This window comes from Podarcis raffonei, chromosome 6 (assembly GCF_027172205.1).
Source record: "Podarcis raffonei isolate rPodRaf1 chromosome 6, rPodRaf1.pri, whole genome shotgun sequence".
Classification (NCBI taxonomy): Eukaryota; Metazoa; Chordata; class Lepidosauria; order Squamata; family Lacertidae; genus Podarcis; species Podarcis raffonei.
In genome coordinates, this window is record NC_070607.1 from 50,734,284 (window position 1) to 50,760,715 (window position 26,432).

Consider the following 26,432-nt stretch of genomic DNA (forward strand, 5'->3'; position numbering starts at 1 on the left):
TTGGAGGCTGAAACCAATCTTCCCTTCCAGCAGCCCATCCACCCTAGCCTTGCCACCCCTCCCCCCCACCTCAAACCCCAGGGCTCATTTCCATTCACCTAGGCAGGTGGGCAGCGAGCGAACAGGCATGGAACTGTGCTGGCTGCGCAGCTTCACCGAGCATGTCATGTGCACAAAGAGCGGTGGCATGTCCTGTTCCAGCAGCTCTTGCTCTGCCAGAGAGTCTCCCAGCACGCTGAAGGAGTCCTCGTCCTGGTTAACAGTGTTGGAGTCCGACAGAGAGTCGGCTTCTAGAAATTCGTGGTCCAGCCGTTCCCGATACTCTACTTCCAGTTCGGGGTCACTCTCCGTTCCAATGCCACAGGCGGATGCATTGCCTACGGGCAAGTTCGAAAAAAGCCAAAGTGCTTTCAAGGAGCGATGGAGCTTTGGTGAAAGGCACCAGGCCTCAAGAATGTTTATCCTGAAAGGGTTAACTACAATCGCACTCAATCTGTGAATATGGAGACAGATTGGCGTTGGATGTTACAGGAAGCCCTGCCAGGGGAATGCACAAGAGGCTGGCACTGCTGGCTGGCCAAGTTCCTGAAATGCCTGAAGCTAGACTGAAAAGCCTTGTGCGTTGTAAAATGTGGGAGTCTTTTGTTAGGAATATATCAAGTGGTTTAATTAGAGTATATAAAATAAACATATATAGAGATATATATTTAGTGATAGTAAACATCAGGAGTGTCAAATTATCACCAAGCATGATTTATGGGCATAAGGAGGAAAAACAATGAGACAAAATATTGGGTAATTACTTGAGTATGCACTGATAATATGACTGGGTGGTCAGATATAAGTAAATGTATTGATTTTTATTTTTTTAAGAGATGTGGTAATGAATATTAGTCCGAGCTTGGATGCGCATTCTCCCATGCAGAAGGCAAAGCTGGCCTTTGTAAATTTCAGGGCAACAGTAAAGGCCTGGCAGTACAACAGGCCGCAAGCAGGACAGCTCAGTGGGTAAGAGTACAAGACTCTGAATTTCAGGGTCGTGGGACATGGGCTCAAACCCCATGTTGGGCAAAAAGATTCCTGCATTGCAGGGGGTTGGACTACATGACCCTCATGGTCCCTTCCAATTCTATGATTCTATGAAGCATTGTGAAAACCTCCCTCTGGACAATCCTGCACTCTTTTCTGACAACGTCCCCTCTCTTGGTGGCAAGAATGCTGATAAAGACTCAGGCCCAGGCAACGTAAGGTACCTGGGCTCTAGCTGGCTGGCTGCCAAAGAGGACATTGCATGGTCCTCACCATGGACATATTGCGAATGGAGTTCACTTGAGAGTTCTTAAACCTCTTAAATTAGAAACAAGCAATTCTAGGAAAGCTGAAACTATACAGCTAGCTCCAATGACTAGAAATCTATGCAAAATATTTGCAGCCTGGGAGAACTGGGGTGCCTCTGAGCCAAAAGGAGGGACCTAATCTTAGCAATTCCTTCGTCTCAACTCTTCCAGAAAGCTCAAAGCTAGGATCCTCCATTGGACCCCCCTACATTGATAGCAGGGATCTGTAGATGTTGATGGACTCCCAACAAACCTAATGAACACCCCTTGGCCATGGATGTTACACTGTGGGGGCCAGGAATATCTGTATGACGACATACCTGCTCTATGGTTTGCTGAGCTCCAGGGGAAAACAGTGCACTGGTCCTTAAGGACTCTTGCACTCTCCCCAACATAAAATTTCCTTAGTCCACTTAAGGGTTTAAAAAACAGAAATCCAATGTCACTAGATTACAAGTGCCATGGCATCTCCAATTGTTACAGCAGTCCTCAGAACAGCAGGGTGAGGAAGAGTTTCCCTTACCTTCATCCGCCGCCAGTTCAGTTTCTGAACTTTCCACGTCTTCACTGCCTTTCCTATCTGTATGGTCCCGAGAGGCCTCCTCCTAAAACAGGGACAAGAAGCCACATGTGCAACATGCATCAAGTCTGGGTGCCGCATCCTTCCAAGTTTGGCTCTTATACAGCCTTCCAGACCCTCTTAAAGGAGCCTCCCTGAGAAAGGAGGCAAAGATACAAGCATATCCTCCTACCTCTTTTTTGGCAGAAGGAGGGCAGTAGAAGTAATAATGAGGATTGGACGGCACTGGCTTGAAATGCAAGCTGCCAATCTCCAAGAACTTTTCCTAGAACGGGAAGAAGGAACAGTGGGAAACATACTTGGGCCATCAAAGCTACCCTCTCACCTCACCCAGAGGAAGCACGTTTCTCCTTACCTGGATGATCCTGTGCAAGTTTGGGTGCTCCTGGCAAGGCTGGCTGCTCTTTAGCAGAGAGAGGGGGAACTCTGAACAGCAGCTGGGGTTGGGTTCTTGGGGAGGGCAGGCCGAAACATGGGACTCTGGCTCACTAAAATCCTCCGTCTCAGCACTGCACAGCAGGTTGAAGGAAGAGTGAAGTCAGACACAAGCAGCTCTGTCTACTTGTGCTCCCAATAATGGAACCTTAACTCCCCTGCTCCTCAGTCAGAAGCAGCCTACATGCCTCTATTCCCCCATACATCCTAAGATCCCCAATGGGTCAGAAATACAGTGGTACCTCAGGTTACATACGCTTCAGGTTACAGACTCCGCTAACCCATAAATAGTACCTCGGGTAAGAACTTTGCTTCAGGATGATCGTGCTCCACCGGTGCGGCGGCAGCAGGAGGCCCCGTTAGCTAAAGTGGTGCTTCAGGTTAAGAACAGTTTCAGGTTAAGAACAGACCTCCGGAACGAATTCAGTACTTAACCCGAGGTACCACTGTAAAGAGTTATGCACAGGAGCACATAGAACTGCTTCATGTGCAAAAAAAAAATATTATTGGAAAATGCATCTTCTGGAGCTGCGTCTGTGAACTGAACCTCAGCAGAAATCTAGGGCCCTGCTCACAGACGCATTCCACAAGTATAGCCAGTTCTGACCATGAACACACGAGCATAAAATACTGTGTTTGAATCAGCTTTGCTCAGCCTTAAGTGCGGCCAATAAATAGTGTATGCTCTTGGTTCACCTGCATGGGCATTCCAACCCTCTCCTCCTGTCAAAATGAATGAACCAACTAACAAACAAAACAAAACAATTACATATATACCTCTCCCCTCAATGCCTCCTTCGGGCCACACTTTTCAGAGAGTCATTTTATAGCATTTAGAGATGGGAGAAAAATCTCAAAAATGATCTAAATTATGGTTATATCAAACCTGTCTAAAACTAATTTGATGGAAGTTTAGTCGATTGATTTTTAGAAGAACCTATGTGCTATGAAGGGATTAGGGGAGGATTAATGGATAAACGCCTTAAATGCAGATCAATGCGCATTTATTGATTCAGCCAAATAGAAAGTGTGAAGAAGAATAACTGGCGGAAGACAGTAACGCAAATAGTGAAGGAAGCTGAGTTGTTGTGCTTGATATGCAATCACTTAAATATGTTTTAATAAGATGAATAATAAAACTATGTTTATTGTAATTAAACGTATTCATTGTAACTTTATTGATTTGTTGCTTCATATGTAATTAACCTGGAGCTGGAAATATAAAATGTTCAAAGAGTGGCTGGGGAAAAGGATGCAGACACTCTTTCCCATTATGCTTGAACTGGGAACCTCTGGTTTAAGGGCTCCCTACAAATCAGGATCTAATCCAACCCTAACTTCTAGGGCAGTGGTGTCCAAATCTTTTTCAAAGGGGCCAGATTTGATGAAGTGAAGGGCCGACCAAAGTTGTTGACGTTTTAAACTGCCACAGGGTTCGGATTAAACTAACCGGCGGGCCAGATTAGGCCCCCGAAACGGACTTTGGACATGTCTGTTCTAGGGAATCCTTAAAACCACAGTTTTCCAGTTCAGGGCACTTGGGAAAGAGTGGTTTAATAAATCTCTACTGTATGCATCCACAAACCAGAAAGCTGGAGTGGCTTGCTGCACCACAAGCCTTTCTAAGAACTCACAGAGAACATGAGAGTGTAAAGCTGTTTCTGTTTTAATTTTTGTGAGCCGCCTTGCATTAGGTTCTGGGGAAAAGACAGACAGGCCATCAATCAATCCATCTCACTTGGGGGTTCTTTGGTAAAAGGGGGTGGTGGTGTTTATGTTAGTTTATGGCACCTGCTTTCATAGATCATATTCATGGTTGGCATATGGCTTGTCCTTTTCCACAGATTATAAATATCAGTTACACCTGTGATATTGTGTTCCTATATCGGTTTTATTAATTGTACTGTTTTAAACTGGCGCAGTGCCTCTCCTTTCTCATTCTAGTTCCATTTGGCTGCCCCATTTTCAGTTTGCAAGGCAAACCTTTCTGCTCTCCTCTATTGTACTAAAGAGGCACAAATTCCTTCATTTCTACAGGTTTGCTTGAGTTATCTTCTCCATGTGCAGAGGGATGTGCCAGTCAGCCTGGGATCATTTATACTTCAGGTTACAGAATCTCGTTCTCCTACAAAATATATGTCCTTCCTCATTTTTTGCAGTGACATTTACTGCATTTGCTTTCCCATGCCACTCAGTGAAAGCAACTGGAATAGCTGTTGCCCACGGGGAAAAAATATGAGATTGCTGTTCAAAGAATCAGTTTTTCTGCACCAAGTTATGACTGTAAGTAATCTTTGCCCTTGATAGGTTAAGGAAATACACAAGGACCATCTGATCTGCATAAACATATCCGCACTATATATTGAGATCATTCAAATGTTAAGAGACTCTGCAATTATTTGCTTATTTTGCATAATTTATTCTATTCCTGCAAGCTATGCAAAGCTTTTAAATGCTGCTCCTTGACTGCTGGAAATTCCACGCAGCCCAACTGTGCCCTGTGAGATTTTATCCTGCACTGTTTACACTTCTTTTTTGCAAGCTCATTTTCCACAGGCAAAAAAGAAAAAGCTTAAAAGCTTTTTTTTTAATTAAAAAAGGTGGGGAAGGAGGTGAAATTCTTTAAATGACGGAATGAGAGATGCAAATTAATTCCTTGAGTATAGCAATTACAAAAATGCACATGAACTGGGTGACCTGGTATTCTGACTCCTTGCCCAGCTTCAATCTTGATCCTTATTTGACGGCTTATTTGACTGAAAACAGAAGGCTGGATATTCAATAATTCAACCAAGGCCAATCGACATTATAGACTGACACCTATCCATTCATTCATTCATTTATTGTATAGCCCTGCCTTTCTCCAATGCAGCCCACAACATAAATTAAAACAGACACAACTAAAAACATGCAATAAATAGAAATATTTAAAAAATCAAATAAGGAAACCTATTAAAAACACCTCTGAAAAAGCTTAAACCCATCCCTGATCTAAACTGTGCGCAAGCCCTCTTTGTTGCTTATGTGCATTTGACTTGGTTGTGTTTTTCCCTTCCCCATACAGAGTCTTGCATCGCTCCAGAATCAGAATCCCGCTTGGAACATTAGAGAGGGAGCCATTTTAGTGCGCTGAATGGGACTCTGGCAAACTTCTGACATTTGGGGGCCATGGATGAAAGAACCTATTAGGCTACAATCCACTACAAGACCAGCAGAGGGAAGCCCCGCAAGATACATTCTTCTTCCAACACTGCCAAGGCCACCCCAGAGTTACAATTCATTCTGATCTCTATATATGGAAGCAGCCATCCCACCTGGAAACAGAGACTAGCACACCCCGCGCTCGGGGGGCCTGCGTCGATTCCCCTTCCAAGCTGGTGGGCAGATGCTGGTGGCGCTCACAGAAGGATCGCACGTGGTTGCACAGAGTAAGCAGAAAGCTCGTGATGTCTATCTCCTGCAAGAGCTCCTCACAATAATCCATGGCTATGAGCAGATCAGGGCAGCTAATGCTGTGGCCCTGTTGTAGGCTCTGGAACAGCCCTGCAAAGAATCAGAGGATCAGAGAGTTAGCTGGCCCTGCAGATTCACCCAGAAACAGCAACATGGTAAGCAGCAGAAATGATGAACGTGGGGTGGGGGGAGCAGAATAACACAGCAGGTTTTGCTAGCGGAGGCTGTGGCCCATTTAAATACCACCAAGCCACCAATCAGGTTCACTCTAAGTATGGAGAATTGCAAGTTTGCCACAGCTGCATGGGCTTCTCCTGGTGTTCCAGAAGGAAGTCAGGCCCAGAGGGGTAACAGAAAAGCCAGCTTCCTCCCACTCTGTTACCAGCTTCCTCCCACTCTGGAGACAGCCACCCAACCTGGGTATATCTATCCTTTACCTTTCACATAGCACTGATGGGAATGCTCTTGCAGCAAGGTACAGAAACTCAGCAATTCCTTGTGCTTGGCATCTAGCCAGGGAGCACTGGTGGGGCGCTCCACTGACTGGCTTCTGGAAGACAAAATCATCCAATGTTGACCATCTAGATTCTAGGACAAGGCCCACATTCCTCCCTCACCTTAGTTCTCCCTCCAGATCTCACACGCTCCTAAGGCTCTGCCTGCAATACTAGCGCTTGGCCTAATATACACGAGTTTATACATATCCCTGCCCAAACGGCTGGAAACTGAGTAGTGATTGCCTCTGTACAACCTCGAAGGCCAAGATCTGCCCAACAAGTGCAGAGGTGCTCCTGAGCTCACCTGAAAAAGATGTCCCGCAGAGGCTTATCTAGCCTGGGACTGATCATCTGCTCCCGCAACAGCTCCAAGGAGCAGCTGTAGACATAGACAGGGCAGCGGGCTCGGCAGCTCTCACCCAGGTCAAGCTGAGATGTCTGGCGGCTGAAGGAAATACGCCCTTCTCTTCTCGGCACTGCGTCTGGATCTCCCAAGTCCTGGCCAATTTCTGTAGACGGAATACATCTTGGAGGATGAGAAGTAGCCTCAAGCTCACAGCTCAAACAAGAAGGAAATGGTGCTCTTTCTATGCACCTTGACATGGCACACAGCGCACCTTGCATGACTCAGAGCAGAACAGTTGAAATGTGCACCCTTTCCTCTGCCTCAAGGCACTTCAGGTAGTGCTTTACTTCCCCCTGCCCTTTTGCAGCAGAAGGGCATGTGCTCTGCCTGCAGAAGGTATTAATTGATTCCCAGTTTTAAAATGATCTTGTGGGCAGGTAGTAGGAAAGACTTTTGCTGGTGACTTGCTAGAGAGCTGCTGGCAGTCACAAGAAACATAGACTGACGTTCACCAGCCTGGCGCCTTGCAGATGTTTTTCGACTACAATCAGCCCCACCCAGCACGTGTAAACATCCCCAATGTCCTCTGGGGTGCGGTTGAGTCTTCACCCAACCCACTCCAGCAAGCCTGTGTCAGGGTTCAAGAGAGACTGACATAAACATGAACATCTTCCCAATGATATGCTTGTGTATGGATCTTAAATTATTCAAGTTTGTGCCCTTGGCTAAAAGTGTATGATCCTGAACACCTACAACCAGAACCTAATGCAACTTCCATTATCTCCTTCACCTCCCATCTGATTCTAAACACAGGAGACTGCCTGTGGTGCAAGGAAGCCCAAAACAAAGTTGGTACCATTGGCTGGCGTAACACTGACGGTTGGAAGCACCCCTGCAGTCTCCAGCTCCTTTTCTCCTTGGGAAAGTGTTGGTTCCTGCTCTTTGGAAGATTTATCTGTCCCATGAGCCATCAACCTCTGTATGTCTGGAAAAGATGGTAAGAGTTTATTGCACATTATTTGCTGTCATCGCACCTGGCTTCATTCATGGGATATATAGCAACCGACATAGTCAGAACATCGCATCTGCCGTAATCTTCCTACTGTACCACACAAGAAAGTAATCAGGTGGTTCTCTTAAAGAAAACAAAGCAACAAGCTTCTAGTCCTTAAAGAGTGAGAATTTAAACCTGTGGCAGGATTCAGCATCCCTTGGCACAGCCTACAGTATATTGGCGAGCACCTGTCTCATCTCTGTATGACTTCATTTCCTCAGGCAGGTGTCCAATTCCCTTTCTGATACAGTTTCCCTTACCTGGAAATGTAGCTGGTAGGAAGGTGAGGAAAAGATGCTGTGGATTTACCAGCTTGGCATAGCATCGCCACTGGGGGAAGAGGTCCTCAGGTGCTGGCAAGGTCTCATCTCTTGACCCTTCTGCATTGTTTGGAGCCTAAGACAGTAAAGTCAAATTGAACATAGCCATGGCATTTTGACATAGGAACCCTGCTCCTCACCCAGATTTAACAAGCAAAGTGTGTTGACACACATTTTTGGTAGCAAAGGTAGATAACTCTCTCGTCAGTCATTCACATAGCCCTTTAGATCCAAAAACATAATGACTGATTGAGACAGAACTGTTACAACTCAGTCAAGCTACTGGAGCGGATTCAGTTGCCTACTCACTATTGCCCATGTGCAATGAGATCACCCCAAGAAAGATCTCCATCAGAAGACAATAGCAGATGGAAGCTCTCAAGTTCAGGGGGCTCTCTGGGGTAAGGCATCCTTGGCAGTTTGATACAGAGGTCAAGGGGATGCTGTACCTGTTGTGTAATTGCAGAGGTAGCCCTGTCGTTGCTGCCAACAGAACGGTAGGTGTTGGCTGGATCCCGATGTTCAGGGAGCACAGAGGCCTTGGGAGGCTCTGTTGAGAGGGACGTAAAATGGTCAGAAGCCATCAGGGGAATGGAGAAAGGCAGAGACAGCGGCATGCATGTCCTCTTACCTTGGACCACTGGGAGCATAAATGGGGCTGGGTGGCCATCTCTGTCCCGCTGCAGCACCTGCTCCATGAAGCTTATATGATCTGTGCCAGATAGCATGATCTCCCTGTCGCTGAGGTCATGCTGGAGGCAGCCATGGAAGAGGCTGAGGAGCATTTCATTGGGCAAGAAGGAAGAGTCCTTTGTGATCCCATCATCCTCTATTATAGGTGGAAAAGCAAAAATTCGAGCAAACCGATTTTTCTGTTGCCCCAGCCTAGCACACCCACCCACTGCGCATGCAGGTCTGACAGCTTCGTGGGACTAAGTCAGACAAGAGCATCCAACCTCCCTGGCCCAGCTTAAAGCAATAGGAATGGGATCTGTAAGGAGTTCCAGTGATTCAAAAAGAAGATCCCTTCCTACTGCTTCATTACATCTCATGTTCAATGACAGATATGGCAAGAAGAGTTTTTTAAAAAGAGGGACCAGGTCTCCTGAACCATCTGACTGGAAGACAGGCAACAGGCAACAACCATTTTGCATGCATTCAAAGCACGCACGACTGTGCATGCATGCATCACTGTGACCCTGGAGGCGGCAGGAAAAGGAGGCAGAATAGGGCAAGGGCGGGGGCATAACAGGGCAGGCTTAGACGTGCTCTGCCATCATGCGCAATGACCCAGAATGCAACCCCCACACAAACTGGGGGTTGCCTATATAGAAGTGTATATACTTATGCATATTATGATGTTGTGTCATACATATATGGAAAAAATGTTTATACTGATGTTTGTAAGGAAAATATCGTCAAAGTGCTTTACAAAGCCAGAAGTGTAGACTGTGGTAAATCAGAAGAAAGGCACACATAGCCTGCATTGCCCAGAGGCGCTCTTGGTTAACGCGCTTTGGAGACAAGAAGCACTGAGCCCCAGTCATGCCCTTCCCCCGGAGAAATGTGCAAAAGTTTCAGGTCTAAGTTGACTTACCTCCTGTCAGCATCAGGAAGGACATTTCAATCTGCTGACACTTTGGCAATAGCTTCATGAGGTCAAACTGGAATGGAATTTCATGTACCCGAGAGCCGCTTGAAGCACCACAACCTACGGCAAAAAGTAGGAGTATAATCTCTGTCAAGCCACAGGAACAGCCCCATCTCAAAATGCCCAGAAAGCACATGCTAGGAGAATCACCTTCGGCAGTAGTGGGTCTTGGATCACATGCTGGGAAGACCCAGTCCTTGTTCTGGCACAGCTGGCTGATATACTCAAAGGCAAGCATGGTATGGATGCACATTAGATCTCGAGGGTAAAGCTGGAAGAGGGATCTGAAGTAAGACGCAGGGCTTGGCAACACAAAGACTTTACCATTTCAGAAATACCACTCCGTTAAGACACAGAGATGCCAAGGATAAACTTGGACCAGGTATCCAAACCTTGTCCATATATGCTCCAATGGGAGTAAAATTCATGTTCAGATAATTATTTGATGAGAAAAATCCTAGTGGGGAAAAAAGCAACTCCTCCCCAAGGAGGAGCAGGTAGTGTCTTCACAACAAACAACGATGGTGGCTGGACAGATCATCATGACAGAGGTTCCTCACCTATAAAGCATTCTGGCCCCCAAGACCAAAAGCCAGGAAATACCAGCTGTCAGTCATGGTCCCTGCAAGGTAATGGTCCCAGAGGTTGCCTTCCCTCTCCCTCACCACCAAAGGAACGTACCGCTTTGGGAATTTTCTGGTAAGACAGGCCATGTAAGTGCCGCCAGCTGTCTGATGCACTATTCACACAGCCACTTTGTGGCTCCACCCAGCACTCTGTAACAAGGTTCAGCTCCATGTCCACCTCAATAGCTTCCACCTCTGTATCATTGTCATCATCTGTGGAGAAACTGGAGAGCAAGCGAAACATTGTAAGCATGGCTTGAGCATCAGTGAGTGCTCCTCACACTTCCTTGGCTTCTGCTTATTATTTGCCTGAATCCCCAAAGTATTGAATTGTCCAGGGACTAGCCTTTCCCATCATCTGATGAGAATACCTGGCCAGGCCACTGCGCATAAGCAAAGTCATCATTTAGCCTGCCTTGTGACGCTACTAGCCACAATGGCTGTGATCTGCTTCCAGTGCCAGACATGGTATGTCACTGAGTACCAGTTGCAGAGAACCACAAGTGGGGTGAGCACAACTGCCCTTGTGTGCCTTCCCATAGGCATCTGGTTGGTCACCATAAGAACAGAATGGCTTTTGGCCTGATCCCTCAGAGCTCTTATGTTCTTAAGGGGCATAAATGGGCCTTGGGCCTTTGTGGAAAGGAAACTAGGCTGAACTAAGTTGTGCGAAGGGCTGACAAAGTTTTTCTTCCTAGGTAGCCGAAAGGGAGCTTTACACCCAGATGGAATAATCTTTAACGTTAAGGATAGACGCATGGAGTCTACACTTCTCAGAATGCCTCATCAAGGTAAATGCCTCACAAGTTTCCCAGCTCTCTCTGGATCCTAGACTAAAGGTAAAGGGACCCCTGACCATTAGGTCCAGTCGTGACCGATTCTGGGCTTGCGGCGCTCATCTCGCTTTATTGGCCGAGGGAGCTGGCGTGCTGCTTCCGGGTCATGTGGCCAGCATGACCAAGCCGCATCTGGCGAACCAGAGCAGCGCACGGAAACGCTATTTACCTTCCCGCCAGAGAGGTACCTATTTATCTACTTGCACTTTGACGTGCTTTCGAACTGCTAGGTTGGCAGGAGCAGGGACCAAGCAACGGGAGCTCACCCCGTTGCGGGGATTCGAACCGCCAACCTTCTTATTAGCAAGTCCTAGGCTCTGTGGTTTAACCCACAGCGCCACCCGCGTCCCATAGTCATGTTACATGGGACCAATTCCAATCTGTTACCTCCGAGGAAGTGGACAGGCTGCTTGGACGAGAGAAACTGACCACCTGTCTCCTTGATCCTTGCCCATCCTGACTAATAAAAGCGAGCTGGGAAGGGCTGGGCGATGGGAAGGGCTGTCCCGGATCCTAGACTAGGCACCCACAAAAAGGAGGCCACTTTCACATTCTTTGGCTTGGCATCAGGGCCATGAAAACAAGTATGCCTCAAATATTTTTAAAGCCTACGTAGCCTTGGAGCGATGAGGTATTAATACAAGAAATACCACACCAAGGGAACACTCAGTGGTTTGGCACATCCGCTTTGTACTTGTTGTGCAGCTGTTATGCATTCCTCTTAGTCTGTTCAGCTGACTTCCACCCCCACATTTTTGCTGGACATGGAGTGCTGTGCAAAGGGAAACTGAGGCAAGCTAATCAACTTCCAGTTACGACACAGCCAATGATTCTTTCCCCTGGTTCTTTACATGTACTTTGGAGAACTCTGGGTACTGGACAAGCACTGCCAATAAAGGCCTTGGAAGAGCTGGCTTCCAGCCCAGATAGACTGGGGAAGTTCACACATACATACAGTACTTATTTTGGCAGGCACAATCTGGAGTGCCAGCAAGGCACGTAGCAGAGAAAGTCTTTGAGCTCTCACAACGTGATGCTAGCAACCTGTCTGGGCAGGAAGGACACCCAGGCACTCCCAACCAGAAGCCCCCTTGCCACTGTAAGCAGTGGCAGACCAGAAGCAAGGGGTAATGTTTGATATTTGGCAGTTTAATCCATAACCCCAATGTTTCCTGGGGACCCTCCAGCTGCACCCAGAAGCCCCTGTTCCTGCAAGCTGCCTGTAGTGGCAGGACTTCTTCCATGACCCCAGGGCTGGCGATCCCTTACCCTCACCTGTCTTTGGTTGAAGTGGAATGTGGAGGGAACAGCACGTATTGGACAATGCAGCTGTGCTTCTCACTGCCGCTCTCTCTTGAGGAGTCACTCTGTGGAAGAACAATCTACGTGAGCCTATCCTGCTGCGGCATCACCTCTCTCCTAAGGCACATCTGGGGCTAGGAGAGAAGCAGCCAAGCAGTACAACTTGCCAACATCTGGCCCAGCCCGCACACACTCTGGGCTCAATGTTTCTTTTGGTTTCGGCTTTCCATGGAGGAGGGGGCTAGACAGAACAGAACTGGGAGGATGTTCATCAGGCAAATTTTATCAGGAGAACTCCCTGCCCCTCCCTGGGCTGTAATGTTGGGAAACTTCTCATTCCCTTCCTCAGAGGCCATGGGAGGAGCATCAGCCAGATGCCATTTCCACCTGCTGACTTTCTTTATTATGGGTGGACTAGCCTTTTGGGGGCTGAGGGCCATGGAATCATGTTTTTAATGACAAATTTGGGGGGGCCTTCAAGCACCATGAAAATCTCTGGGGTGGGTGGGCCAGATGTGGCCTGCAGGTCAGGGGGCGGCCACCCTTGTAAACAGGACCAACAAGAAAACTCCTGAGAGAATGGCACACAAAATAGGTTTCGACATGTCAGGGTCAGGGAGTTAACACAGGTGCATTAGGCCTGGCCACAGGTGTCTCTGCATCCACCCCATGCCACCCACAGATTGAGATCAGCCCTTACTGGGATCACGATGATGTGGCAACACTGGAGGCAAGAGGAAGGGTATCAAACCAAAGGGGAAGAGCAAACCGTGTTTACCTTCATGGGCAACTCCAGCACCATACTGATAATTCCATCGCCACTGGACGCAAAATGAAAGCCCTCGGACAGACGAACCCTGCACATCCCAGAGGAAAACTATGGCAGGTTACCAGGTTCTTACAACACCCTCACCTGTGTATGCCTCACACTCCAACCCTTCGTAGTCTCTCTCAAAGTAATGCAACCCCCCCCCCCATCATCAAGAACTCAGTCACACCCATCTATCCGACACCGGCAGAAATAACCTAAGTAGGACAACTATCCATCTCCTCCGCAGCTCTTTGGGTGGGCTCAGATTCAGGCTTTGCAATGAAATGGGCACTTACTCTGTGAGAGTGGACAGCAGTTGCGCCACGGCTGTGATGGGCACTGTGGGTACCAGCCCCGACTGCACACACCAGATCCAGCGCTGGTGGTAGAAGTAGCGAGACAAGGAAGCCAGGGTGGAGGAAGCTGTGCGGTTGGCCACCATGGTGAGAGGGCCAGACATGGGGGGATTCTCCAGAGGCAGGAGGCATGGAACACGATAGTCAGAGGGCAACTTTTCATATCTAGGAAGTGGAGAGAGGAAGTGAACATGACTACAGCTGGGGGCTGTCGCGTTCGTACTGGCCCCATGGAGAACACTTTTGAGACTTCAGTGAGTCATCTCTGCGCCTTCTCAGCCTGAAGTCCACCACACAAGCCCACCCCAGTGTGCAGAAAAAAAGGCTTGTGTACACAATGGCAAAGACATCACAAAAGAACACACCATATATTAAGAGAATTTCCTGCAGGCACAAAATTTCCATTTTAATTAAGGAATTTATGTAGGCTTATTGGAGGGGCATATAATCAGCAGTGCTTCTTAAATTCCACAAAGAATTGGAGTTTTTTTAAAAGTAAAAACAAATTAAAAACCACAGATTGCATAACACAGGAGAGGGCAGGCATGGATAATAGGACTGTGGAACCTGTAGGAAAAGGATTGGTAAATATGGGAAAGCAGAAGTGGTGGTTTTTTTGAAGAAGGATTGAAAACAAGCCCAGAAGCCTAATCCGAGGAGCCTTTCATGCTCAACTTCCATTAAACATTTCAGCTTTCCCACCAAAAATTAATTGTCAAGGGGCAAAAACATCTTTTTAAAGTGAAAAGATTCCCAGAATTACAAAGCATACTCTGCTTTGTTTACCACACCTGCCTGCAACCTTTGCAGCCCCTAAGCAGGAAGGGTGTCAAATTCCCACAGCCCAAGCCAGTTAGTCGCCCTCTCTCATAATGTTAAAGAATCCAGGGCTCTCCACCAAGCCTGAAAGGCGAGAGATTCAGTACCTTTACAAACAACTGACAATTAAGTTACATAATCTGCTGCCACATAATGTGGGACTGGCCACAAAATTGGTTGGCTTCAAAAGACAATTGGGTAAATTAATGGAGGATAACAGCTATTTAGTATTAAACCACAGGATCAGAGGCAGCATGCCTTTGCATAGCAGCTGCTGGGCCACAACAGCGAGAGAGCACTCATGTCCTCATACCCTGCTTGTGCTTTTCCCTGTAGGCACTAGGCAGGTCCCTGTGGGAAATAGCTTGCTGACCTAGACCAACAAGTAGTTAACACGGTGTCCTCCAGAGGTTTTGGACTACAACTCCAATCACTCCTGACCATTGGGCATACTGACTGAAGGAAGAGGTGATGGGAGCTGTAGCCCCAAACACCAGGTTAGCTACCCCTGAAGGCTTCTGGGGTCCAGTCCAACTTCTGATACTTACAACCTCCACAGTGGCCAAATCATATGCCAAGGTCTGCCTGCTCCAGGCCTACTGAAGCTCTAAGGTATCGAATGTTCTGCATGTCCTGTCCCTGTTACCTAATCAGGAGCTTCTCCAGAGGCTTGTGCAGCACAATAAGGCAAGGCCTGTCCGAGAGGGTTGGCTGGGCCCCAGGCACAGGAGGAGATTTCGATGGGGAGCTGCTGCCCAGGGCTTTCCGCTTCACTTTTGGCGTTGCCTCTTTGCTCTGGACTCTGTGGGGGAAGCGCAGCTGAAGGATACGATCTCTTAATTCTTCTACTATCTGTTGGGAGAGAAGTAGATGGGCACAAACACTGGAGCAGAACGTTTGCCTGCCCCTTACATACGAACAGCTGCTGTTGTGGAACCTGAATCCCTCATAGCTCCTTGGGCCCTGCTGTTCTCTCTGTAGAAGCTGCAACTCTGGCTCCAAAATCCCCCAGGTGTACTGGTCTGTCTTTGTCAGCAATGTTACCTGATGTCCCAAAAACTAAGACATCAGCCCCACGAGGGAATTCCCCATAGAAGCCTCCTTACTTAAAGCAGCCCAGAAAGAGACTACAGCCTGCCTCTTAGATGTCCATCAAGACCTGGATCAGTTCCAGAAATACCATATGCCTAGGCAATTTTAGACAAGTTTGCTGCATTACTGGAGGAGAGTGGGAGGGATGGGTCCTCCCGCTAGCTTTGCCCACAATATTATTTAGGCCTAGAAACAAGGCTTCTAGTCTATGAAGCCCAAGGAGGACTTCAGATGCTGTTGAATGTACAGGAGAACATATTGCTGCTTGCTAGTGCTGAAGGCTTTACTTCCCCCCAAAATACCCACTGAACCGATTCTTGCTGTGTAAATACAGTTTTGCTAAATGCTTACTATGACCTGAGGAAATCCAGTACTCACTTTGTTCCTGATCTTAGCAAGCGTCCCAATGGGGAACCCCAGACGAAGGACCATGCAGGGAGCTTTGGAAATGATCCGCACCACATAGAATGAAAAAGGAGGCTGATCCTCAGAACTGCAGAATGGAGAACGACAAACAGCAGGTGGAACGAGCATCAACACAAGCGCTGACAACTTTTTCTACCTTAACCCCCAATCTAAGGTGCGGACCTTATACAACGTCTCATCCCCAGCTGCCCCACCCCTTTATTAAGTGCCTTACCTGCGCATGAGCTTGACGTAGGAGTAGCCTTCCACAAGCACAAAGCTACTCCAGTCACGCAGCAAGGAAGTCAGCGCCGAGTGCGAGATGCGGCACTGAATAGTGCTGTAGCGGCCGTTGTTGCCTGGGGTGTGCAAATGCTTTGGGACTGGCCTGGGAAGTACATCAAAGGGTTACTACTCATGGTCCAGGATAGACTGCTGGTTCCTCATCCTTCTACTCTTGGGCAAAACACACATATGAGAGCTCTCCCTCAGCCATTTCGATGCTATCGGTAAGAACAAGCAAAACCACAGGCTAAGCCACTTAGCAAGATTTGCACTGTGGCTGGGGTACTTCAGCTATCTCTATGCATGCTTCCCCAACCAAGAGACACACAGCAACCCAGCGTGCACATACATGTCATGCTCCAAGAGGATTACGATGCGGTGCATGTGCAGCCACCTCTGCCAGAAGTTGGCATCCATAGACAGAATGGGCTTCCAATAGGCTGCAAACTGCGAGTGGCAGGAGTCCGAGCTGCTGTGCTGCAACGACAGTACCTAAAAGGGAGGGAAATAGTACTTTGTTGGTGCCTTTGCCTTTGGTTCTACGGTGGAGTGCAGCACATTCTGCCCCCCCCCCCAAAGCCGTCATGCTAGGTGGTTAAGCACAAGGTTGGTCAAATTATGCCATTCCCCTGAAACAGTTCAAAATCATCTTCAGCAGAAGTTACAGACACCAAGGACAAACTCACAAATTGCTGCCATCACTGTGCCTGGGTGCCATAATGAAACTACCTCCCCCTCCTCCCCACAAATCTGCCCTAAGGGTTCCTCCAACTCTCTGGAGCAGATTTGAGGAGGGCACAGGGCATATGGGCAGAGAGGAGAGGGGGAAGCCACATTCAGTTAACTGTAATCCTTGTGCTGATGGAAATAGTTAGTAGAATACCACCCAAAATTTCCTACTGAGAGAATATGTAGCACCCCATTTGTTTTTAACCAGCAATGAAAAGAGCAGCTCTGAGTGTTCACCTAAGACAGACCCCATGAGGGCCTGACATTATATATGCAATGGTCAAAATGAACTGCAACAAGCTAGATTGTCAATGCATGGTGCAGAAAATCAACGAGTGTACTTAATGAAAATGCTACATATAAACAGAACAATAAGTGCTAAGAATGGGCTGTGAGGTAAAACCTATATGGGAAGCTGGAAGAGAGGGCATGTGGAGACAGATGGCTAGCATTAATATGAATTTGCTGCCAAGGAGTGTGGTGGAGTCTCCTTCTTTGGAGGTCTTTAAGCAGAGGCTTGACAACCATATGTCAGGAGTGCTCTGATGGTGTTTCCTGCTTGGCAGGGGGTTGGACTTGATGGCCCTTGTGGTCTCTTCCAACTCTATGATTCTATGATTCTATGAAAGATGAACAACGGCTCAGAAACTCAAGACAGCTGCCTTGAGGCCTCAAGAAGATCAAATAAAGATTAGCTTGCACTGCTTAATCCGGACGCCTTTACTAGTCTGTAGTCTTGGTATTCTGACTGAACTTGTTTTTGGCCATTACATTGGGGCAGATCAAAAGGGGCTTGTGCCTCAGAGGCAGATGTCTGACCTGATCTATGGGGTTCTTAATTTGACAGAGATTAGTCAACACCAAGAGACATAGGTGGTGTTAGTCTCCTAAGTTGTGTTCAAGGAAATGGACAGGATATAGTAGCCCTTTCAGCTGACTAAGTTAACTGGAACTCTGTTTTTGAATCACAAGTGGCAATGAGGGGAAGCAGCCTGGATTCTCCTTTCTTCTACCTCTGCAGAGCCACTCGACAGGAATGCCCCCTTTCGCCCTTGCTGTTTATCGTTATGGAAACTCTGACTAATTTTAACATGCAACAATAACAAGGTGGAAGGCCTAGGTGTAAATGGCAGAGAGCATGTACTCAGCCTGTTTGCTGACAATAGCCTCCTTTTTCTGAAAGATCCCATCAAAGTCTGACCTGAGATCCAAACAGTCTTGGACCCCTTTCACTCTGCAGCTGGTCATGAAGTGAACTGTGGTAAGTATGTTATGTTATGTATAGGCATACCGCTAGCTGATCAACCACAAAGCACTTGCAGCTTTACTTTGCAGCTCAGGTGCCTAAAGTATCTGGGGACAGTGATCATCTATCTGCTTCAGCAACTCAAAAGGAAAAATTATTACTCACTAGTGAAAGATGTCAAAACCGACTTACACAGATAGAGCTCTCAATCTCACCTAGTTAGAGAGAATCTCAGCGGTAAAAGCATCTTTGTTACCTTGATTCTTGTTCTTATTCCACATGCTTCCCCCATCTGGTTGGATGATGGAGTGATTAGACAATGGCAAAAGTTGCTTAATGGCTTTATTAAGGGAAGGCAGAGGCCCCTAGTGAGCAAAATCATTACATATCAAACAAGGAATGGGGTGGAAGAGGGATCCCAAACCTTCAGTTTTATTATGAATCATGCCAGCTCCGATGTAGGAGTGCAAATGTCCAGAGTGTGGGGTCAGGTGGGATTACCATGAGGAATTATAACAAATATAGAGTAAGCCATCTGTGTCAGCAATGAAAGCATTGCGTTGACTGGGTTTAAACTATTTTGATATGATTCTTGATCAATCCACACCTCTGCATCCCTGTTCCATTTCTCTTTCTTCACAAGTCACGTACACAGCCCAGTTGCTTCACCAGGCAGGCTCCTGGGTCATCAAAGACAGTGGGCAGCTTCTTTGATGTAGCTTTTCTGATATGTTAATCTTAGGATGTTAATCTTAGGGCCAGGAAACAGATCTCACATAAAGGTGATAATGATCACTGTCCTCCTGGCCATCCTTCTTATCATGCATATTGCTTGTTTATCACCTCTGGGGTTGCCAAATGCTCTCCTTTGTAGTTCTGTTCTTTGTTTACCCCAGAAATATGTGTGCTTAATTAGTTTGGGTAGTTTAACTTTGTTCCCACATGGGGTTTATGGAAATGATCAGAAGAAATCTGATTGGTTCTTATGAACACTCTGTAAAAAGCTCTTTTGTGAATAAAACGACCTGGGCCAGGGGCTGGAGGGAGAGAGAAACAGAGACTATTATACGCACCCTTCCCAGAGTCTTGCTGGTTCAAGCCTCTGTGTGTATTCTTATTAATGAGAGTTCAATCCTTCCTTTACTTTGTGAATGCCTCACTCCGACAATTATCTTATTTAGTAAATGACAATCTGGATGTAGCATTGGTTCTGACTGAAATTCATCCAGATTGCCCCAAGGGCAGAGCGATACCCTTCCCAAAAACTGTCCTTGGCAAAGATGAAAGCAATAGCCAATCCATTGAGTGAACCTGAAAATGTGGCAGAAATGGGCTTTGTTTTTGACCCCCGCTCCACCCATTTACCTTTATTACCCCTTCTTGTTTCACCTGTTTTTCAGATAAAGATAAACCAATTCAAAGGATGGGACGATAAAGGTCTGGATAGAGCAGCTGTTCTTTTCACCAAAGATCAAACATTAAATGGGAAGTAGCTTTGCACCATGCTGGGACATCTTAGTTACAACTGAAATCAACTTCTCCGAGGTCCATATCTCGGTATGACATTAAAGTGCTGAGGGGAAGTCTGTTTTTGCATTATCTGGTGGGTCAAGGTGTACCTGCAAGACCCCGGATCCTCACAAAACTTTTTGGTTAGACCTATTACTCAGACATCTGTTGTTTGGAGGTTTGACAAATGTGTTGCACTGAGAGCTCTTACACAGATCTGCATTCCTCTATATTACACATTTATTTTGCAGTTAGAAGTGATCATGCATGCTAGGTTGAAGCTCTGGTTTTGTTATATGTTTTTACAATTTTTTACCTTTTATTTGTATACAATTGATCTGGGCTTACTGTATAAAAAATTAAGAAAATGAGCATTTAAAAACAAACAAACAGAAATTAGCTGCAACGTTATTGCAAATAATAAGGTTAAAAGGATTGTGAGGAATAGGGTTTATCTTTTGGAATTTTCCCTATTGCAGTAGCCAAATACAAAGACTACACAGAACAGCATATCAAGCAGCACAGCAAGGGACAGGCAAACAAGAACTGCATTATTTACCTAGTCAACTGATGGTTTCCAGAATATTTGTTTGGTATTTGAATTCAGATTAGATACTCCTTCTGCAAGGTTTTGATGGATTAACCTACGCCTGCAACTGTCATTTTAATAAAGTCTGCTGCAGAGGTCGGCAAGCTTTTTTTGCCTCGGGCTGGTGTCTCCAGCGACAATCGCACAGCGGGCCAAAGGGCAGGGGAGCGTGCGCCCGTATGTGTGCAGACACGCTATTTCCGGTGCACTTCCGGATCAGAGGAACACCGGAAATAGCGTTTGCGCACGCATAGGAGGCTCCTGCGCATGCGCACAAGCTGTTTTCGGTGCTCCTCCGACCCGGAAGTGGGTCCCCGCACTGCGCCAGTAAGAGGAGGAGGGGGATCGCTGCGGGCTGGATAAACGAGGGTTTCAGGCCTTATCCGGCCCCCAGGCCAGATGTTGGTGAGCCCTGGTCTACTGCTTGCAACCTGCTGTTGCATAAGAAGCAATGACTCTATATAGTCAAGAACCTACACACACACACACACACACACACACACACACCATCTTTAATTGATGGTCTTAAAGAATACACATCTATACAGGTTGACTTGGGATAACTCAGAAGGGAATACCTAAGAAACAGTATGACTTTAGACACAGTAGTACTGAACTGGTTCATGCAGTACCCTACCAAAGAGATACAACATAATTGAAATACAAAGCTGCAGAATATCATCCACCCCTGAAAGTAGGATGAACAAAATACGCATACTTCCCTCTCCCCCTCGACATGCAAATCAGCATAAGGAAGCCAACTCTAAGAGCTCGGCAGGCAGGCAGCTATATTAGATATAAGAGCTGTGCCTCTATTATCTCAGTCAAGGATCAGAGACAGCAAACAACATACCGGTGTTGTGGATCCTGGAGGAATGTAGAAGAGAGGCACTCCATTTCTAGTGCTTTCAGGGATTGTGAAGTGTTCTGGCACACTGTCAAATGACTGTAGGTGAACCAGCATCTGATCTGTTTGGTTGATGCTGAAAAGACAACATAACCCCCACCAGTGACATTTACATTACACCAGTGCATTGTCAATGCTGATCTACCAGAGACAATTACCATATCCTACTCATACTTTCCTTACAAGCAGCGACAACTCTTTTGCTCATGTAGTGAAATTGTCTTCTGTGCCCAGCCACTGTCCAGCACCAGAGATGGAAAACAATACAGTATTTTTCGCCCTATAGGGCGCACCTCGGTTTTTTGGTGGGAAATAAATAAATAAAAATTATTTTCCCCCCCCAGCCGCGAGGCTGGGGCGGGGGAACCCCGAGCTTCCCCCGACCCCAGCCCCCAGAACAGGCTGCTATCCGCAAGCCTTGCGAGCCCGGCGGCAACTCCTGCCGGGCTCGCAAGGCTTGCAGACATCTGCGCGAAGCACGGGGCGCCCTCCGGAGCGCACCCTGTGCTTCGGGCTGCAGGCTGCTATCCGCAAGCCTTGCGAGTCCGCGGGAACTCTTGCCAGGCTCACAAGGCTTGCGGACATCTGCGCGAAGCACGGGGCACCTTCCGGAGGGCACCCCGTGCTTCGGGCTGCAGGCTGCTGCCCGCAAGCCTTGCGAGCCCGCGGGAACTCCCACCGGGCTTGCAAGGCTTGTGGATAGCTTCCTGAAGCCTGGAGAGCGAGAGGGGTCGGTGCGCACCAACGCCTCTCGCTCTCCAGGCTTCAGCGAAAGCCTGCATTTGCCCCATAGGACGCACACACATTTCCCCTTCATTTTTGGAGGGGGAAAAGTGCGTCCTATAGGGCGAAAAATACGGTATGTTTAAGAGCAGCAGTAGAAGCACTGCTCCTTAAGAGTGAATACACAGCTTCAAAGAAGAAGAAGATACATACTGCTTGTGATGCCTTTGGGAAGGAGATATGGAGGGCCACCACCCCAGTAAAGGGGCAGGCGCTAGCAGACTTACCTTTGCAAAGTGTTCCAGAAGCGGCGTATCACAGTTGTGCGGTACAGGCTGGTGATAGGTTTCCGCATGGTGCAGCTGATGTCGTGCAAAATGTCATAGCTGCCCTCCATAGTCACTTCCACCCATGTACTACGTTTAGAAGGGTCCAAGGGCCATGGGGCCACTGCCAAGTATTCAATTCTCATATTGTGCTTCCACAACAGAACTAACTTCACTTCTAGATGAGTGCCACCTATAAGCATGCAGTAAGATTGGGAGAAACGGGTTATAGTCAGCATCCCATCTTGCCCCCACCCCCACTGCACTACGCCTTGAGATGGATGTACATGCATCATTTCTTGAAGAGGCACAGATTCAGGACCTTTAACAGAGCTGACTAAGATCAGGAACACACAATTAAAGTGCTTTTCCGTGAAAGATAACATGGTCAATAATTTTACTTGGCTCATTCACCCCAGATGATAGCAACTATCTCGTTTTTAGACCCCATGGACCATGCACCACATAGGGAGAGTATAATATTTATTATTTCAACAGACTAACAATCCCAGTGCATTTGACACAAATTGCATGTTTCTGAATCTAACACAGAAACATCCACTTATCTGCTGTGCATGCTTGAATTTCTTATTCATGCAGCTACATTTGGCAGCAAGTATTCCCTTGAAGAATACTTGGCCTCACAGCACAAAATGTGCTGGGACTCTGGAAAAAGAAGTTTCTGTGCACTGTGTGGCCTCCGTTGCATCAGGTTTCTGGTCTCTTTTCTAGCTTTCTACTTTTTATTCACACACTAACAGCCCAAAAAGCTCCATTGTGTCCATATACATAATATATTAGTCAGAATATGGCATGGCACAAGATTTGATGATGAAAAACTCAGCTCCTTGCCCCCTTTTCCTTTTCTTTTAAAAAAGATATTTTTAGCTTCTATGGAGACAAGATCTTTTTCTTAACAGAACCCCCCCCCAAAAAAACTAGAAAATGGGATTAAGAAAGGGATAATGAATCTGCAGCCATCCAGATGTTGTTCTATTACAACACCTATCACCCTTGACCACTGGGGCTGATGGGATCTGGAATCTACGGTCATCTTTAGGGCCACAGGTTCCCACAGCAGCTTTAAGCTGAGTACAATGTGGGAGGGATGGGGAGAAGATTTATACTGTTCCATCATGCTTACAAGCTTTTGCTTGTTACAAGCTTTTGCGCACTGGTGGTGTGTTAAACTGGCCCATAGTCCATGAGTGCCCAATATTTATGCTGATTTATATGAACTTCTTGGATACATGGATAGACAAACAGAGCCAAGACATTCTGGCAAGCTTCACCGATGAGCTAGAATGTGAACCTGAGGTCACCACATTCAGACCCAATACTATATCCGTCCCAGCACCCTAGCTCTTAGGGGGCAGTAAGAAGACCCCGGATGGCACATGGTGGGCTTGAGCCATATTCTGGATTAGGGATGGGGAACATTTCAGCCCAAGGGCCACATTACCTTCGGGGCAGCTTTTCAGGGATCACACACTAGTGGTGGGTGGGGACAGAAGCAAAAGCAGCAAATGTGAATTTTACCTTTGTACAGGAGGATAGTTCCTACACACATGCGTACACCCCTGCCCTAATCCTTCATCCCAGTAAGCAGGAGGCACAGTCAGAGTCCAAGGACACATTGCAGCCAGGCAAAACTCGAAAAACACTCAGCTGTGCAATGCAAGACTATCGAGGGATGTGGCCAGAGGAAAGTCCTGAGGACCAAACTGAGGGGATTGGAGGACTCCATTTGGCCCCCAGAACCTGCTCTGGGTATTGTCTGAGTGGGCATCAGATGAACACTGGCCACACTTCACAAAGCAGAGTAAGATTACTGGAAGTCACCTTTTGTGACGTTGACCTCGCGGATACTATATCCCTCTCGCAGCCGGACAGAGATGATACTGATAAGATCAGCATGTACTTCCTTCTCCGTATGCTTCTTCCGCCTCATAGCCAAGGCAGGGTTGCTGCTTGCGGAAACAAGGTGTTCATTGAACAGCCTGTGCTGGGACACTGCAACGACAGTAGACAATTATGCCAGTTATTCCCACCCTTAACAGAAGGTCCCAAGGCACTTTGCAAGGGCCTCCAGCAGCTACTATGAAGAGTCAACCACACAACTGAAATGCTAAGGCTAGAAGTCTAGGACGGAGACAAACTGTGCTTGGTAGGATGCTTAAAATAACATGCTTAGAATTGACCACACTTTTCTTCTTTAAAAGGAGCAGAACGGAGAAGCCCTGAACTACTGCTGTAATACAGACCTCTTCAGCATCAGCTGAACCTTAGGATATTTAGTGGAGGGCCTGCCAACAACTTGGTCACCAACAGATTGTCATCTAATAATTTATCAGAAGCGGGTGTTCCCTGTGACAGCACTGACCCTCTGGATTTCCCTCCCAGTATGGCAGGCACATTTGATGAGCTTCAAATGAAGATACATCTGTTCTGACAAGCTTTCCTTAACCCTCAAGATGTTTTTAAAAGTGTGCTGCTACATTTCTGCTTTACTAAGATTTCACTATATTACAGTGGTACCTCAGGTTACATACGCTTCAGGTTACAGACTCCGCTAACCCAGAAATAGTGCTTCAGGTTAAGTACTTTGTTTCAGGATGAGAACAGAAATCGTGCTCCGGCGGCGCAGCAGCAGCGGGAGGCCCCATTAGCTAAAGTGGTGCTTCAGGTTAAGAATAATTTCAGGTTAAGTACGGACTTCTGGAACGAATTAAGTACTTAACCTGAGGTACCACTGTATATGGTGCTGTTGCATTTCAGATATGATACGGCTATGGTTTATACACACACACACACAAAATAATATATTAAATATTAAGTGGTATATAAATGTATGAAACTGCCAAAAGGTCTATGAAACAAAACCGTGCTGTTTTGTTTGATTTTGTTTGGTTCTAGGCCAACTGTTTTTTAAAAATGAGGCCAAGAATAGCTGAGAGCTTCCACAGTCCTGCTTATTCATCCTTCAATCTCATGCAACATCCATCACACCCACTATCTTGCAAAGGTGGCCTACTATGCATTCACACATCTCAAACATGTTCAAGGATCTTGGGCCTTTTTACTAGTGAAGACAGGGTGGGTAAGATGGGGAGTATTTCTGAATTCCATGCAGAATAAGCTCACCACAGTAATACTCAGGGTTCAGTGATTCCCCGCTGCGCAGAAAGGAGTACAGCAGAAAAGCTTTGTGGTAGACATTCAGGTCCAAACTAGAAGGCTCCACCTCAGGACACGTGGAGAGGTATGTACCAAACGTTGCCATGGCAATGAACTTCATGAGCTCCACATTGGGAACGTGACCAAAACTGCAATCGTAAGAGTAGACTCCACCCACCTGGGGAAAGAAAATCACATGACGCTTTCCCCTTGAAACAGCTCCTGCCACCTATATTGTAATGAACTCAATTTCAACCCATCCTGCCGAAGTGTATGTCAAACTGCTGAGTGCACAATGCAAAAAATAAAAATAAAATTCTACAGCTTCAACCCATGCAATTATTTCACTTTGTGCTCCAGAAGTGAAGACGACAGCACCTTCCTGTTTGCAACACACAAAGCAATTTTCTCATCAAGCCCATTTCACATTAGTCTACATATACTCAATCATCCTGTCTCCCAAATTACAGGAAGAGGATTGGCTTTATATGTGACAATGGGCATTGCAACTCCTAGCTCCTTCTGTAGGTATTTCTTCTTGCTTTTAGACAAAGGCCTGAAAAGTAAGGTACTATAGGCCCCTGCTTAGTGGATACCTTGGAGCAATGATCCAGGGAGTTGGGCATAAGAATAAAATTTTAAGTGTCTAGCACAGCGGGGTGGCGCTGTGGTCTAAACCACAGCCTCCTGGGCTTGCCGATCAGAAGGTCGGTGGTTCGAATCCCCATGACGGGGTGAGCTCCCATTGCTCGATCCCAGCTCCTGCCAGCCTAGCTGTTCAAAAGCATGCCAAAAAAGTTAAAGTAGATAAATAGGTACCACTCCGGCGGGAAGGTAAACGGTGTTTCTGTGCGCTGCTCTGATTTCGGTGTTCTGTTACACCAGAAGCGGCTTAGTCATGCTGGCCACTTGACCCGGAAAAGCTGTCTGCAGACAAATGCCGGCTCCTTTGGCCAGTAAAGCAAGATGAGTGTCGTAACCCCAGAGTCGTCTGCGACTAGACTTAACTGTCAGGGGTCCT

General features: G+C 46.9%; 1 protein-coding gene across 3 annotated transcripts in view; it reads right to left on the bottom strand.

Moving 5' to 3' along the window:
- The window catches only part of SZT2 (SZT2 subunit of KICSTOR complex), an 87,361-nt gene that overhangs the window by 33,968 nt on the left and 26,961 nt on the right, over positions 1–26,432 (bottom strand). For all 3 annotated transcript variants that reach the window (XM_053392748.1, XM_053392746.1, XM_053392745.1), the window contains exons 8-32: positions 25,379–25,589; positions 24,077–24,247; positions 22,196–22,427; positions 21,132–21,261; positions 16,555–16,697; positions 16,156–16,308; positions 15,894–16,008; positions 15,070–15,275; positions 13,545–13,769; positions 13,216–13,294; positions 12,411–12,502; positions 10,355–10,523; positions 9,824–9,944; positions 9,620–9,733; positions 8,654–8,851; positions 8,472–8,572; positions 7,963–8,098; positions 7,505–7,633; positions 6,607–6,811; positions 6,243–6,355; positions 5,667–5,895; positions 2,273–2,426; positions 2,090–2,182; positions 1,861–1,942; positions 99–377 (exon numbers count right to left, since the gene is read on the bottom strand). In XM_053392748.1, the coding sequence (XP_053248723.1) occupies positions 99–377; positions 1,861–1,942; positions 2,090–2,182; positions 2,273–2,426; positions 5,667–5,895; positions 6,243–6,355; positions 6,607–6,811; positions 7,505–7,633; positions 7,963–8,098; positions 8,472–8,572; positions 8,654–8,851; positions 9,620–9,733; positions 9,824–9,944; positions 10,355–10,523; positions 12,411–12,502; positions 13,216–13,294; positions 13,545–13,769; positions 15,070–15,275; positions 15,894–16,008; positions 16,156–16,308; positions 16,555–16,697; positions 21,132–21,261; positions 22,196–22,427; positions 24,077–24,247; positions 25,379–25,589 (3,880 nt within the window). The remainder of the gene's footprint in view (positions 1–98; positions 378–1,860; positions 1,943–2,089; positions 2,183–2,272; positions 2,427–5,666; positions 5,896–6,242; positions 6,356–6,606; positions 6,812–7,504; positions 7,634–7,962; positions 8,099–8,471; positions 8,573–8,653; positions 8,852–9,619; positions 9,734–9,823; positions 9,945–10,354; positions 10,524–12,410; positions 12,503–13,215; positions 13,295–13,544; positions 13,770–15,069; positions 15,276–15,893; positions 16,009–16,155; positions 16,309–16,554; positions 16,698–21,131; positions 21,262–22,195; positions 22,428–24,076; positions 24,248–25,378; positions 25,590–26,432) is intronic.